This window comes from Lampetra planeri, chromosome 39 (assembly GCF_965212315.1).
Source record: "Lampetra planeri chromosome 39, kcLamPlan1.2.h2, whole genome shotgun sequence".
NCBI lineage: Eukaryota > Metazoa > Chordata > Hyperoartia > Petromyzontiformes > Petromyzontidae > Lampetra > Lampetra planeri.
In genome coordinates this window covers 5,208,418-5,223,833 of record NC_136145.1, presented here as the reverse complement: position 1 = coordinate 5,223,833, position 15,416 = coordinate 5,208,418, and the positions used below count along the sequence as shown (strand labels likewise).

The 15,416-nt window shown below is 46.6% G+C and overlaps 1 protein-coding gene across 2 annotated transcripts; it reads left to right on the top strand.

Annotated features, from left to right (window-relative positions):
• Positions 1–728: 728 nt before the first annotated feature.
• Positions 729–15,007, top strand: LOC144731524 (protein-lysine 6-oxidase-like). 2 transcript variants are annotated; one of them, XM_078612645.1, is made up of 7 exons: positions 729–1,709; positions 7,457–7,565; positions 8,681–8,818; positions 9,622–9,778; positions 11,173–11,268; positions 14,023–14,138; positions 14,816–15,007. In XM_078612645.1, the coding sequence occupies exons 1-7, from the start codon at positions 878–880 to the stop codon at positions 14,820–14,822; spliced, it is 1,455 nt and encodes a 484-aa protein (XP_078468771.1). In that variant the 5' UTR covers positions 729–877; the 3' UTR covers positions 14,823–15,007. The 2 variants fall into 2 exon arrangements, with proteins under 2 accessions (XP_078468771.1, XP_078468770.1); XM_078612644.1 differs by lacking the exon at positions 14,816–15,007 and having other exon boundaries at positions 788–1,709; positions 14,023–14,142.
• Positions 15,008–15,416: the final 409 nt, after the last annotated feature.

Genomic DNA, 15,416 nt, shown 5'->3' with positions numbered 1-15,416 from the left:
TGCAGAAACCTGGGCCACCTATCGCAAACACATACAATTTCTAGAAATGTTTAATCAATGCTGCCCGAGAGGCTCTAACACATGCAATTCCACTCTTCTGTCAGTAGCTGGTGCTAACACCGTAGTGACCCAATATATGTCACTACACTAGTAACGAATTGGCATGTTCTGTTTACGTGACGAACCTTATTAATTGGCTGTCGGCAGGTTTAACGGCACATTTATATATTTGAGCAATCTCTACAAAAAAACCTGTATTATGGAGGAAGTCAACAGATCTAACCATAGCTATAGTAAACCCTGCCATGGCAATGTGGAATTTCCCCACCTGGTACAAGGCCAACAACAGTAATGAGCACTGGTCAACACTTTTCAGAGTATCGGACAAAGCCTATCATTGTATGCTCCATCTAGCAGCGGAGAGGCAAAGGGTTGACTTATTATTATGCTTCTGTCCAGTGTGAATGAGCTAAACACACCAAATTAAGCGGAACAAATTTGTACATGGTGCCTTTAAAAAAAATGTTGAAGTGGGGGTAGGAGTCGTGGGTTTGGGGAAAAAATCTTCCCCCTCCACCCCAGAAATCTCACATTCTGCACCCACCCAGCCACCCGCCAGATCTCTGCGAGAGAGCACAGATGTTGGTTATAAGTGAAAGTGGATGCAGACTTTCTTCGGCAAACCTTTCCATTCGTGGCGAGCTGAATCAGACTTTGAGGCACTTTAACGGAATTGAACTGCTTTACCCTAGACCAAATTAATAGAGAAAAAAAATCTACTGTTTTATCACAGCTTTGTACTTTAAAGAAAGCAGAAATCGCTAAACATTTTCAGCGAGTTTTTTTTCCTCCTCTTAAAAAAAGCGGGCCTTTAAAAATGAACACGTGGAACATTTTAGCTCAGGGCCTTTGGCTTCTGAGGCTAGGGCTGCTGTGCGCATTATTTCCACTCATTTGCAGCTCCGAGCGTCAGGCCACGCCGCCCAACTCCAATCGCTTCGTCCGGTGGCGCAACAACGGGCGCGTCTACAGCCTGCAGTCGTCGGGCCATCAGTTCGTGGCAGCCGGTGGGACGGCGCATCGTCACGTTGCGCCCACGCCACCGTCGTCGGCGGAGAGCGACCGTACCGCCACCGCCACGGCCACCAGGAGGGCCCCGACGAGAAGGCAGGCGTCCGCGCGGAGCGCCGCCCAGAGGTGGTGGCTCGCAGGGGAAGGTCACCGCCGCCCGGCGACCCCAAACGTGGACCGCCGGGGAGGAAGGCGTCATCCCGCCGCAACCGCGGCCGCCGTGGCCACCCAAGCCCAGGTGGCGCAGAGTTCGTCCAGACCCAGCCCCGTGCGGGCTCGGTCCGGCGCAAGCGCATTCCGGCCGACGGTTGCGGCTCCGGCGAGAGGGCAGCAGCAGCAGCAGCGGCGGCGGTGGCAGCATCAGCCCGAGTCGGAGCCGCCCTTCTCCGCGTCCGTTCACGACGGGCAGCCGCCCGCGGACCGGCAGAATGAGAACGGGCAGAGCGGCGGGGGGGCAACGGGAGCGAGGGGCAACGGGGCGGCGGGTCGTAGGGACGGCATGCAAGGAGACGAGCCCTATTACCCCGGCTACTACTACAACGAGTACGGACAGGAGGAGAACCCGTACTACATGCAGTACTACAATCCCTACGCGTACTACAATAGGCGGGTGGCTGTTGAGAGAAGTCAACAGCAAGGTGGGTATTTGGTCCGTGTTGCTGATAGCTGTACGCATGTGTTATTTTTATTAACACCGAGCACCCGGTCTAAAATAGCAAGCGGTCAGCAAAAAAATACAGCACTCTTGAAGGTGTAATAGATAAAAGAGTTCATGCTTTTTTTGAATTGAGCAAGGTTCTACAAACTTAGGAATAGAGGCGATGAGAGGGCATTTAAAGTTGACCAGTGCGACGGAAAAAGCAGACAGATAAGTGCTGTGGTGGTTAAACACTGCGGATGAGATGAAATAGTCACCGTGCTAGACCGACTCCTCAACACGTTGAGCTGGCTTGTCTCGAGCTGTGTAGTGCTGTGGTCAAAGCACTTGATTCGCAAACAGAATGTCCTGCCGTCAAATCCCATCAGAGACAAATCCCATCATAATTCCTCCAAGGTCAATGCAATGAAGACCGAAATATTGGAAAACGACAACAGTTGTCACAAGAATTTACTTGCCCCTACCATAGGAATGTGGAATTTTCCATTGCCACTTGAGGACCGCTAAAATGAATAAACAACCATTGCGCGTTTGAGCACGGACACAGTGACTTTTAGAAATGAATGTGGTAGTCTTGCGACTCAACACTCCCACAATTGGAAAGTGGAATTACCATCGCGGGGCTTGGGATGTCTAACAGAGATGAGCACTCTACCACACTCCCTTGATTGTAGAAGCTGGAGGCGTAAGAATTTGTGATTTGGGGGTAAAGATTTTTCAATTCAATTGTTAGCCAGAACCCACAATAATCCAATGCCTCTTTGGTTCTTTCGGTAAAGTCACGTATAAAGATAAAATAATAAATTAAATACTAGCATACGACGTTTCGATTGCAACACAAGCAATCATCATCAGGTATAAATGAAATAGAAACACAAATCAAGTATACTTAGAAATGTAATGTAATACAACAGAGAGTCGGATAACGTAACAGTCAACACCCTATCTGGTTGATTACGTTCTTCCTGAGAATGCTAAATTTGAGAGAGAGATAAAATTTTGCATTCGTTAGGAAGAACGTAATCAACCAGGTAGGGTGTTGACTGTTATGTTATCCGACTCTCTGTTGTATTACATTACATTTCTAAGTATACTAGATTTGTGTTTCTATTTCATTTATACCTGATGATGATTGCTTGGGTTGCAATTGAAACGTCGTATGCTAGTATTTAATTTATTATTTTATCTTTATACGTGACTTTACCGAAAGAACCAAAGAGTAATTTCTGCAGTCACGAAAGCTCCAAATTAAATAATCCAATGGTTCACCCTCCCGCCACTTGCATTCCAATGAATGATTGCGTTCCATGGTTGTGATTCAATTTGATAATTGAGTGTTTTGTTAACGTTGTGCTCAATCGTTTCGGCCACTAGTGGCTGCAGGGAGTCAAACCGAATTGCACAAACCGAAAAACTAATTATTTATTCTTACTCATGCAGATGAATGCACGTATCCTTTAGCTTAAGAATCAATATGAATAATAGGTGCATTACACGTCAAGCTTGCTCTTTGAATACATGTTTGATAATATGCATTATTGAGTGTGTATGCATCCATCCATCTATGTATGTATGTAGGCGTGTACGTCATTCTCCCCGAGGCAGAGGTACTAAACATATATATTTAAAAATCCACTTTTATTTCCACTCATAACATAGGGACACTTTCGTTGAAATAAATAAACTGAACATTTAACAATGGCTTTAGCAGCAAGTGAACCATCACTTTGGGATCCAAATCTGAAAAGTACCGACTGCTTTTTTTTGTAAACACAATCTAATTACATCACCCACTACTCGGCTCCACAACACTGGGAGCAAGCCACATGTTTGTTCGTTGAAGCAATCGTTTCCCATCTGGGAGTACAAGGAATGCGGTGCATCAGGGGACATTCCATTCTGCCACTGTATATGTTGTTTATTGCAATGGCAGTATTCCAGAATATACGAAGACAAAGATCCCCCGTATATCCTTAACAGAAGGTTGGGGCAAGCGCTGTTAGTGAGCACCTTTGAAGGCTGGCACAGCACACGAGGGGGTGGGTGGCCAGCACCATGCCCGGCCGCCTTTGTCTCCCCAGTAGGCCCACTAATGGTTAAGATAATCGTCACTGCTCTTGGCCGTGAGTCGAACCCGGGTCGCCAGGTTCATAGCGCAATGCGTTAACTGCTATACTACCGCTGCCCACCAGAATACACACACACACAAACGAGCAGCACCCGGTACAGATGCTTCAGTGGTGTATCTCATAAGCACACTCGACAATGCAAAGAGGTTGCTGGTTCAACCTCCGGGCATGGCAGTTGAAACAATCTGAAAGTTGCTAATATGGACCCTGCCAGCGGTCTGATAAATGGTTAGCCAGCACAGTTCGTCGATCTGATGTTTGCAATGTGGTAAGGCAAGGGTTGTGGTAAGGCAAGGGTCGTGGTTGCTCCCACCTCTTCCGAAATGTCTGGCCAAAGAAAAAAATATCATGGAGAGGAGTTCTCTCGAGTGATGGCCTTTCCGCCAGCAGGGCACGGGAGCAAAACATTGCAGGGCCGCACCTTTGCCTTTCACGTTCACCCTCCCCTTTTAACTGGCAAGTCAAAGTGTTTCCGTGGCACGTGTCTTTTGGGAGCTCCGTGCCAACGGCAGAAACGCCACGTTCTGCTGGCAGAGGCTCGCGTCTCCATAGGATGGCCACCGCTTAAAGAGTATATGTTTAAGCAAATAACATATTTTGTAATTTATTTTGTCATTACAAATAAAGAATGCATTTTGCCTGATAGCAGATGCCAAAATAGCACGTTTTATGATTGAAACCTGCACGTGTTTACTTGCAAAAAAGGTCCCATGATGTATATGTTTCCATCATTACAGATTTTACTCAGATCCATAAACATCTCATTATTTAAACAGTATTGATATATTATTTATAATTGCACTAAGTCTGCTAAAATAATGATTTCACGCAACTGTGATATATTATGTAACTTGTCCAGTGCATAATGGTCTAGTCGCTCGTCGCATGCGTAACAAGTTACATAAACATTATGCAACCGCTAGCGTAAAGCGTGTATGCGGAATTTCTTTCGCACCGTACGTAGCCAACCGTGTTAATCAGAGGGGCAATGTAGAATTAATGCAATTATGGTTTTGCGTCATTTTTTATATATATTGTGTTGATTTAACTCGATTCTATTTATTTTGTGCCTCTCACTGCATTGTCATGAGTCAAAGAATGACCTTGCGTTTGGTGACATTGTACAGCCATTTGTCAATCCACTGCTTAGATGAATGTCTCCACGACACTGTGTTGGTCATGGGGGCTGTTTGGCCATACTTCACCATGCCGACTCGTGTGGGTGGGTGAAGGGGAGAGCCCAGGACCGGTTCAGATCTCGCTGGCACTGATGTTAGCCTTGCCCAGGAATTAAACTCGCGTTACAGGGTTCAGATCGCAACGCACCACGACTTTACAGGTGTTATATGAATATCTCTCAAGTCCCTTCACCTCTTTGTCCACACGAGGGATGCATCGTGCACGAGGGGCCTGCAGGGAGCATTTGCAACGTGGCAATTCAACCGACATAGACGACTTAACCAAAACAAGATCTGGAAAAATGATTAAAATCACGTGAAACAGGTCCGTAAAAAAATCGTGCATACGCATGGGTTACGTAATGATTTCCAGCATGCACAGAAGCTGACGGGTAGCCGTTAGGACAACATGCGCGAGCATGTATGAAGAACTTGATCATTCTTCTCCAGGACGATTTCAAAATATCTACACAACTTTACACTAACGTTTTGTACTAAAGTTGTGTTCATAATGAAGCTGTGTTCTCCCCACCCCCACCCCCCACACTGCTTATATTAACGATGGAAATCAGATTCAAAATCTGTATTTATCCTAGAGAAATCCGATGTGCTCTGAAGCTTTTCTCACGGATGTCCACTAGGTTCAGGTCGGAAAGGTACAACAGCAAACAATACACAAAACACTATCGGAGTGCAACATATAGGAAAAGTAAGCAATTCACTATAAATAAAAATACGAAAACTAAACTGCCACTGAGCTATACAGCTATTTTTCAGAATCGATATGGCCGTGAATGATAGCAACACTAAGTGGCTTATCACGTGGAAAAGCATCACAGCCAAATAATCTAAGACGGACATACTGAGCTAATGATGGGTAAACGCTTTCAACATTAGTTGGAAAACGTAAAAAAAAAATATTTTGCGAGTGTTTCTGTGTGTGCGGTCACTGGTGACTGGGATGAGACCATCAGCTCTCTCCGCTTGATAAACAAATTAATTCATAATAGAGGCTTTTTGGGGTTAGTTCACTCCACTTTATTTGATTTCGCGGTTCGGTTGGAGAAAATTCTCTCCGCCCCCCTCCACCCTTCCCTCTCCTTCTCCTCCCCTGAAATGACTACGTTCCCAAACGTTGCCACGACGTGAGTCCGGGGGTGACAGTGAACCCAATCGCTCTTCCCTCCCCTTTACCTTCATGGGCTCCTGGCCTCGGGCTTGTCACTCGTGGAATACTTGCATCACTTTCTCCCCTTGATCGCTCGTGCTTTGTAATCGTCTCTTGTTCAATACCAAACAAATGCATTGTTGGCCGAACCACCCCTGGATTCTAGCGACGCAGGATTTGGACGCAATACAATACGCCCCGAAGGCACCCAGTCACGCTGCTGTGTTTAATTGCCGACGAGAGTATGACCAAAACTACGGAATATCACATTTTTTTATCCACAGCCACACATAAGGGTCGTGAGACAATCGTCGTAGATCCACCAGGGCAGCTCGTTGACTTGGAGGTCATGACGCTGAGTTGGAGCCAACGAGATGCTGGGTTCGAACCCAAGCAGCCGCCTCCCATTCAATTAGGCTCTCAAGTGTAGCGAATTGGAGATGTCAGTGACTGGCACAGAAAACCCAACGCGTTCAATGTGCTTTAATTCCAGCCCTGGGAATTAAATATATCTCGCACGACCGGGCATGCTTCTCAGTGGCAGGGCAGGTTAGTCAAGTGGCTCCACTTGTGAGAGTTTATTGAGGATGCTTCGTGCTGTGATGCCGAAAGCACAATCGGCAAAAAAATAAGAGGAGAATAATAGTTCATTACATCATCAGTTAATGCTATCAGATGATATTAGATGATTTCACATTGATGACATGAGAGTAAAGGGAAATCAAGGTGCCTCCTAGCTCAATCGAACATCAGGGTGGTGCCAATTTCTGTCTGCGACTCTGAGCCAGTGGTGGAAATGGCACAATACTATGGCAGGGACCAGTGTAGACAAACGATTAAATTCCCACAGTGCTCATTTTATTCACCATGTCAGGATGATGGTGATGATGACAACGATGTTGATGTTCGGCCGGGTTGACCTTCGAATGTAATTTAAACTCGCGACCGTTCGATCGCAAGGGTTCGGCAAGTCAGAAGCTCTGCCCACAGCGAGGTAAGGCACTTCTTTGAGCTCTCATTTGTGATAGCCAGGCTTTGCCTGTGTATTCGGGTGATTTGTTTACCTTTCTTGTACTGTGTACTCCTATCATGTGTTGGTGTTGTTTGCTGTTGCAACGTTTTTCCTCACCCCTAGCAGACATCTGTGAAAAAGAGCTTCATAGCTCATCGGATTCCTCCAGTATGAACAAATATTTTGATTCTGTCTCTCGCTGGTTTAACGTTTTGCTCTTCGTTGTTAAATTCCCCCCAGGGCTTCCGGACTTGGTGCCAGACCCGTACTACATTCAGATCGCCACGTACGTGCAGAAAGTCACAATGTACTCGGTGCGTTGTGCGGCCGAAGAAAGGTGTCTGGCAAGGTGAGTGGGGATAAGACACGGACAAGAGATCCCCCGTGTTAGCCTGTTACAGACTGTTGGGGGGCAAGTGCTATTAAGCGAGCACCTATGAAGACCGGCACGGCACACACCGCACCACGTACTCATTTAAGGCTGAGCCGACCTAGGGGAGGCCCCAGGACCGGTTCAGATAATCGCTACTGGTGTTGGTGGCCATGAACGGGAATCGAACTCGGGTTTCCGGGTTCGTAGCGCAGCACGCTAACCGACACTGCCGTTCACGACGTTGCTGATAATTGTCACATCAATACAGCATTGCACGAGTAACGATGATGAAGATGTCGACGTTGATTGTAACGATAATGACACCGCGTTGTTGAATACGACGATTAAAGATGATTGACGGCGATGATCGAAATTGATTGATGACGACAGCGGCGATGGTTACTGTTATTCACAATGCTACGACGATTGGGAAAGATCACCACAATGAGGATTCTGATCATGATGACACTTAGAAAGATTCATTTTCGTTCATAATTGTGATTGTGACCCTATGATGATGATGATAATGGTGGCAACTTATTGATAAATTATATCGATGATGATTATTATAATATTGATGATTGTGACCATCATTATACCACAGCTGACAACAATGACAAGCGATGAAAGGTACTTGCGGGTGATGACCGAACACCAAACGGTGGCGACTGCGAATTGACCTTGGGGCCGTCCATAAGTGACGTCACGCACCTAGGGGGGAGGGGTCAGACATTTGTGACGATGTGTGGTTTGAGAAATGTGACGTCACATCAAAATGTTTAACTTTAAATAAATATAGACAACACGTTCTACTTATTAAATAGACTTTTTAATTAATGTTTTCTCCTACAACATCAGAGTGCAGCACCACATTAAATACGCACTACAATGACAATAGTTTAAAGCGATTTGAAGCATGTTTAATATATTTTTTTTTGGGGGGGGGGGGGGGGCAGAGCTTTGTGACGTCATATTTGAGGGGGGGGGTCTAACTTTTTGTGACGCCGTGTGACGAAGGGGGGGGGGGGGTCAAAAATTCGTCCAAAATCGCGTGACGTCATTTATGGACGGCCCCCTCGCGTTGTGCCCAGCTCGGCGTACCCCCACGAGGGCAACGACTACCACACGCGGATGCTGCTGAGGTTCCCGCAGCGAGTCAAGAACCAGGGAACCGCGGATTTCCTTCCGAGCCGGCCGCAGCATCAGTGGGAATGGCACAGCTGCCATCAGTGAGCCACCAGCCCTGCCCCACCCCCTGCCCCACCCCCTGCACCACCCCCTGCACCACCCCCACACACTTAGAGCCAAGCGCAGGGCTTCAATCTCTCTGTGAATATTTTCCGGGTGCCCACCGGTAGACGTACATTGTCTCTCCTTCCTAAAGCTGTCTTCTGAATACATCTCTTATATTAACTCTCTTCCCAATACATCTCTGTCCTATCTTTTTTTTCTGTCTCCCATGCCTTGTATCAACTTAAACTACTGTATACTATTTATTTTACTATGTAACGCCCACTGAGCTATATTGCTCTTTTTCAGAAGAGGCCTGTCCACAAATGATAGCTTAACGGAGTGGCTTATCACGTGGACATCGATAGCAGCCAAATACTCCAAACGCGTGTTGATTCTGAATTTGGAGTGAAAAACCCGGAGGAACCGGAGAAAAAAAAACACGTGACCACGGGAGAGCGAGACGTGCAAACTGCAAATATAAAGGCGTTAGGGTCGGGATCGAACCCCCGACCTCCTGTATACCAGGCGAGGCAGTGAACATCTTGCCACCGTGTCGCCCCTACAGCGTGTGGGATGCATCAACCGTCCCACACGCTACAGATGTGCGTCTGTGCCAGCCCACATTTACATCCCACCACCGCGGCGCCCAAAATCAATTGTCACATCTGTGCACAAGAGGTGGCAGGGGCTTGGGGAGGCATTCATCCATCATCGGATTGACCACGGCTGACGATGAGGATGATCTCTTCCCACGTGACCTGTGATACCATCCACGTGTCGCCTTGTTTTGTGCGTTCAGGCATTTCCACAGCATGGATTCCTTCAGCCACTACGATCTGCTGGACGCCACGACAGAGAGGCGTGTGGCGGAGGGTCATAAGGCCAGCTTTTGCCTGGAGGACACGTCCTGCGACTACGGATACGCGAAGCGATACACGTGTGCCGCTCACCAGCAGGTCCGTCCGTCTGCCTGTCAGTTCGTGTGCTACTATCTATCCATCCGTCTGTCCATGTTGTCCGTCTATCTGTCCGTCCATCCAATTATCGACCTGTCCGTGTGTCCACATGTTAGTCCATTTCTCGGTCTGTCAGTCTATATGCCCATCTGCCTGTCCATATGTTCAGTTGTCTGACGTTCATTCGCTCATCTGTGCAAACGTGTGTCTGTCCATCCATCTGTCATTGGTCCTTTTATCCATTGCTTCTTCTGTCCGTCAGTCCATTCGTGGGTCCGTTTCTCCTTGTGTCAGTTCATTCATCCATCCATCTGTTTGATTGAATGGCTGTCAAGTAGGCTGTCTGTTTTGTTTATCTATCCCATAATTTCTCTGTATTTGTTTATTTGTTCATCCTTTTTGCTTTGTTGTCCTTTTGTTTGTCTGCCTGGGCACGTTTCTGTCTGTCTCTGCATATTTCTCCGTGCTAGTCTGTCTGTAAAATTGTCTATGTTATTATTCCATTCATCTGTGCATCCATGTATTATTCTATCTGACATTGTTTGACAATCTGTCTGCCCTTGCATTTATCTGCTTGTTTTTTTCTGTTATTCTGTTTGTCTGTGCGTCTTTTCTGTTGTATGTCTGTCTGCCCTTCCATCCATCTGCCCATGAGTCGGTTTGGTTGACAAGGCAATCTGGACAATTGCCTCGACAGTTTTAATTGTGCGCAGTCATTGATTGAATGGGTTCAGCCCACTAAAACTCTCTACCATTGAGAACCTGGGTGGCTGAAACTGGTTCTGATGCACTCAAATGGGCTCTGCTCGAGCCGTTGCGAGTTCTATCAGCCAAACAGCCCCCAAAAAGCCTAACTTTTGAAATAAAAGACGCATTTAATAAAAGTCAATGCAGGAATGTGATGCACAGGTAATCAAGCAATTGTCTAAGTCATGCACAGCACCAACATTAAACTCATTGTTTTTTTTGTAGGTAACTTGGAAGTAAACTTTGAGGCCCCTAATGTTTTATACGTAGTAGGCTTTCGCCACCAATATCCATAATAAATGTTTGTTTGGGTTAAATCGCGTAAATTTAAATGTGTCGTTAACCCACCACTCTACGACAAAGCCAATCAGTAAAATTTGTCACGTAAACGAAACAAGCCAATTAGTTATTACTTCACCACACCGGTTATGTTGGAGGGTCAACCCACAATAATTTACAATTTTTAGTACTGTGACGTGATTACAACCACCAGCTTCATCAGGCGATTTGCAAGAATTGTGAATACGTCTTCCAGTTGAACTCTTTCATCGAGTAAAAGTCCCTAAATCAAAAAAATAAAATGCTTCCCTCTCTCAGGCTAACACCACTATGCTGTTTTCATTTTTTTAAATTCTCATTTCTTGCAGGGATTAAGTCCTGGCTGTTACGACACTTACAACGCCGACATTGACTGCCAGTGGATCGACATCACTGACGTGGAACCTGGGCAGTACATTCTCAAGGCAAGTGTCCTTTCCATCGTCGAACATTTGGCATCGTCGTCGTCGTCATCATCGTCGTCATCATCGTCCTAATTGTCGTCATCGTCATCATCGTCGTCATCATCGTCCTAATTGTCGTCATCGTCATCATCGTCGTCATCATCGTCGTTGTCATCATTGTCGTCGTCGTCATCATCGTCGTCATCATCGTCCTCATTGTCGTCATCGTCATCATCGTTGTCATCATCGTCGTCACTGTCGGCACCATAAACTGCGACGGGTCGTGACGATATCGTATCCTAGGAACGGCGACAGGAGAGGTTCAGGAGATGCGGAGTTTATATTTTTTTATTCAGAGATGTTTCAGGGCAATGAGTGGCAGTGGGACAGTTGTTAATTCGACGGTCCATTGTCAAGACATCGTCACCCACATTCAGAATCAGAATCTTTATTTATCCTGGAGATTAAATCCGATGAGCTATGAGTCTCTTCTTCACAGATGTCCAGTAGGGCCGGGTCAGAAAATTACAAAGACAAATAATAATCAAAAAACGATAGGAGTGCAAAGTATAGGAAAGGTAAGAAAATCACTAAACAATAAATGAAATAAAAAGTATGCAAGTTCAAAGTGAATAAGTACACCAATTCCCAAGGTTGGGCGAGGCACCTCCAATTATCACGGTTGGCTGTGTTCGGTGCGAAAGAAGTTCAGCGTACATGCATACAAGGCAGCAAACCCACATCAAAAAACAGTCCCATGACCAACACCAAGACAACAGAGTCGCTCACATGGCATTGCACAACAACGCTGTGGGGTGAACCTCAGCCTCCGTGTGTGCTGACAGCACAGGATTCCCTCGTTATCTTCCTCGATTTCCGCTATCTGCCAATCGCATCTAGAACTCGACACGACGACTGCATCGAGAGAGATGAAGTGATGCGATAAGGTGATGATTTCAAGTTAATTTACAAATAATTACTTAATACTTTTATTTACCTTATGTTTATTGTAACCATTTTTTTTGGGTTTGTGTTGTGATAATGTCTATATTTTAGGGCTTACTCACACATTTATTGCACGTAATTCATTCAAAAGATACGTTTTCGTAGGCCAATAACATGATCGGCGAAATGTGTTATTCAAGAGCATCTCTGAAATGTACTGCATCTCTCATCGACAATAACGAGGGAATACCGTAACTCTATCACTGGGTTCTCAATTCACTTTTGTATGCAGTGGTGGAAATGTGCCAGGACACTACAAAGACAAAGATTCTCCCCCCCCCCCATAGTCTTAACAAACTGTTTGGGCAAGTGCTGTTAGCGAGCACCTATGAAGGCCGGCACGACACACGAGGGGGTGGGTGGCCAGCACGACGCCCGACCGCCTTTGTCTCCCTAGTGGCGATGTTTACTACACACCGCACCAGATACTCATTTGAGGCCGAGTCGACCTTGGGGAGACCCAGGACCGGTTCAGATAATCGTCATCGGTGTTGGCCGTGAGCGGGAATCGAACTCGGGTCGCCGGGTTCGTAGCACAGTGTAGCGCTAACCGTTACACCGCTGCACGACGGTGCATGCCACACTGACACTTTTCGCAACGCCAACGTGCGGAGATCGGCGCTTCTCAGAGCGGTTCCTATCCCTATGCCCGCATGTTTCTGTATAGGGGAATGGGCGAGGGAACGTGGGCTGCGGAATGAATCGATTTCATGTCGACATGTCGACATTTCCATTTCGACCACTGCTTTTTATCCGAATCGGTGCCGGCCAGTGGAATAAAATGATTTTTTGTGGGAAAATCTACAGGGCAGATAAATGTTCATTCTACCAAGCGGCGCCATTCAATATTCATATGGGATAAGTCAAGTTGCAGTTATCTTGGTTGACACCTTTCCTGGAGCCGCTTTATAAAGGTATTTGGCCTACTCTTCCATTATGCTGGCCAGACGTCCTGGAAGAGGTCGGTGCGTGTGTGTGTGTACTCCATGTTGTCATGAAAGTCCTCTCGGTTAAATGACACCACAGTATTTTTTTCCGACAGCACTTGGGTCTGTCCCGTGACCTCTGACCTGCGAGCGTTCGGCACTTCACTTGATGTCCTTCCTCCGCACCTTCGAGTATCACGGTTTGGCTCTGTACGGTGCCAAACAAGACCCTCCTTTTCTCCCTGGCCCATCCTTCCCTCCATCCCTAGGCACCCCCGTAATTGCGGTACCCACTAACCGCCCTTCATATACCCCATCCCAATCCACCGTACTTTTAGCCACCCTAATTGCACCACTCACAACCCTGTGTCAAACGCCTTGGATAAAAGCGCTACATAAATGTAAGATAATATAACACACATGCAGAGTGCACCGAGCCTGTTTCAAGCCCCGTGCTGGTGTGACAGTCACGTAGTGTTGTGTTTGTTGTGTTTGTTGAATGCTTGTGCGTAGTTGTGCATCGGCACACGTGCGCGTGTGTGTGCGGAGTGGTAGTGTCGCGGTTAGTGCTCTGCGCTACAAACCCGGTGACCCGAGTTCGATTCCAGCTCATGGCCGACACCAGTGACGGTTATCTGACTCGGTTCTGGGCCGCGCCTAGGTCGACTCAGCCTCAAATGAGTACCTCGTGTAGTGTACACACACCAATGGGGAGACAAGGCGGACGGGCGTGATGCTGATCACCCACCCTCTCGTATACTGTGCCGGCCTTCATAGCAGCACTTGCCCCAAAAATGTCTGCTAAGGCTATATGGGTGATCTTTGTTTGTATTTATGTGTGTAGGTTCAGGTGAACCCGAATTATATCGTGCCCGAGATGGACTACTCAAACAACATTGTGCGGTGTGACGTGCGCTACACAGGGAACTATGCGTCTGCCTCCAACTGCCGCATTTCACCGTGAGTTTTGACTGAATCTGTTCGGCCCCAGCCCTGCCCCACCCCCACACACTCAGAGCCCCAGGTTCATACGTGAGATGAGATGCAACTTGCTCGCTCACTCACCCACCCATTAATTAGTTCCCTTAACAACGCACTCACTCACTGCACTACCCATTCACCCACCTACCCATTCATTCACTTCCTTACCAACACACCCACACACCCACTCACTCACCCATTGACACACCTATTCATTCACTTACCCATTACATCCACCCACTCATCCACCTACCCACCCACTCACTCACTGACCCACCCAACCACCCAGTCACTCACCCATTCATCCAGTTACTCACTCACTCATCCATCGATCCACTTACTCACCGAAGCATCCATCCACCCAACCACTCCCACACCCACACTCTCATAATGCCCACCCACCCATCCTCTCGGGCTGCCAACTTTGGGTAATTCCTTGAATCCGTATGAAGGCTACGATAATAGGAAGAATTATCGAGTGAATAATATGATTACGCTTGGATTAATTTGAAGGCATGGATAATCTTAACATTGCTTAATATACACACAAATAAGAGGATTTGTACTTCAATACATGGGATAATGAATTGCCGAATGCATCTAATTCAAAGGCCCTTTCTGATGTCCTATGTCTTTGTCCTTACTGTGCCTTGCAGGTACTAACGTTCAGATGAATGGGACCTCCAAAGTAAATAACCACTCGCCATCCAAGTCACGGAGATGAGCAATGTTGTACTTGACTCGGCATAAAGACCACGCGTGTGATTGCAGGAAACCGACATGCGTTTAACATATTGTCAGTGAGCAGGTTTGCGTCTATTGGTGAATGTTACTCAAAGGGAAAAAAAGTGAAGATTCAAAGATATAATTGCACAATTGCAGGTGTGCTGAGTGATACAAAATCGTCTGACCCACATTCAATAGAAGTGGTGTACCACTGCAATGGCATATGGGCCACACGCATATCTTGTATAACACTTGGATAATCCAATTGCTTTATGGCGTTTGTGATGACAGATTAACTCACAGGTCTATCGTTTAAGAGGTCATTGTAAAATTGGCTTGGTGTCAATGGACACAGAATATGTTGGCTTTGATTTACTCCGTGCAATGGCTTGCTTCATAGAACTAGTTGAAGGATTTTACACGATTTTGTTCTCTTTTAAATAACGATTACTGCATAGAAACTCTGTTGGAGCGGCAGCCGAGGAAAAGGACGCATCCGATAGGGTCACGTCCACCGAAGTTAATCAGTTC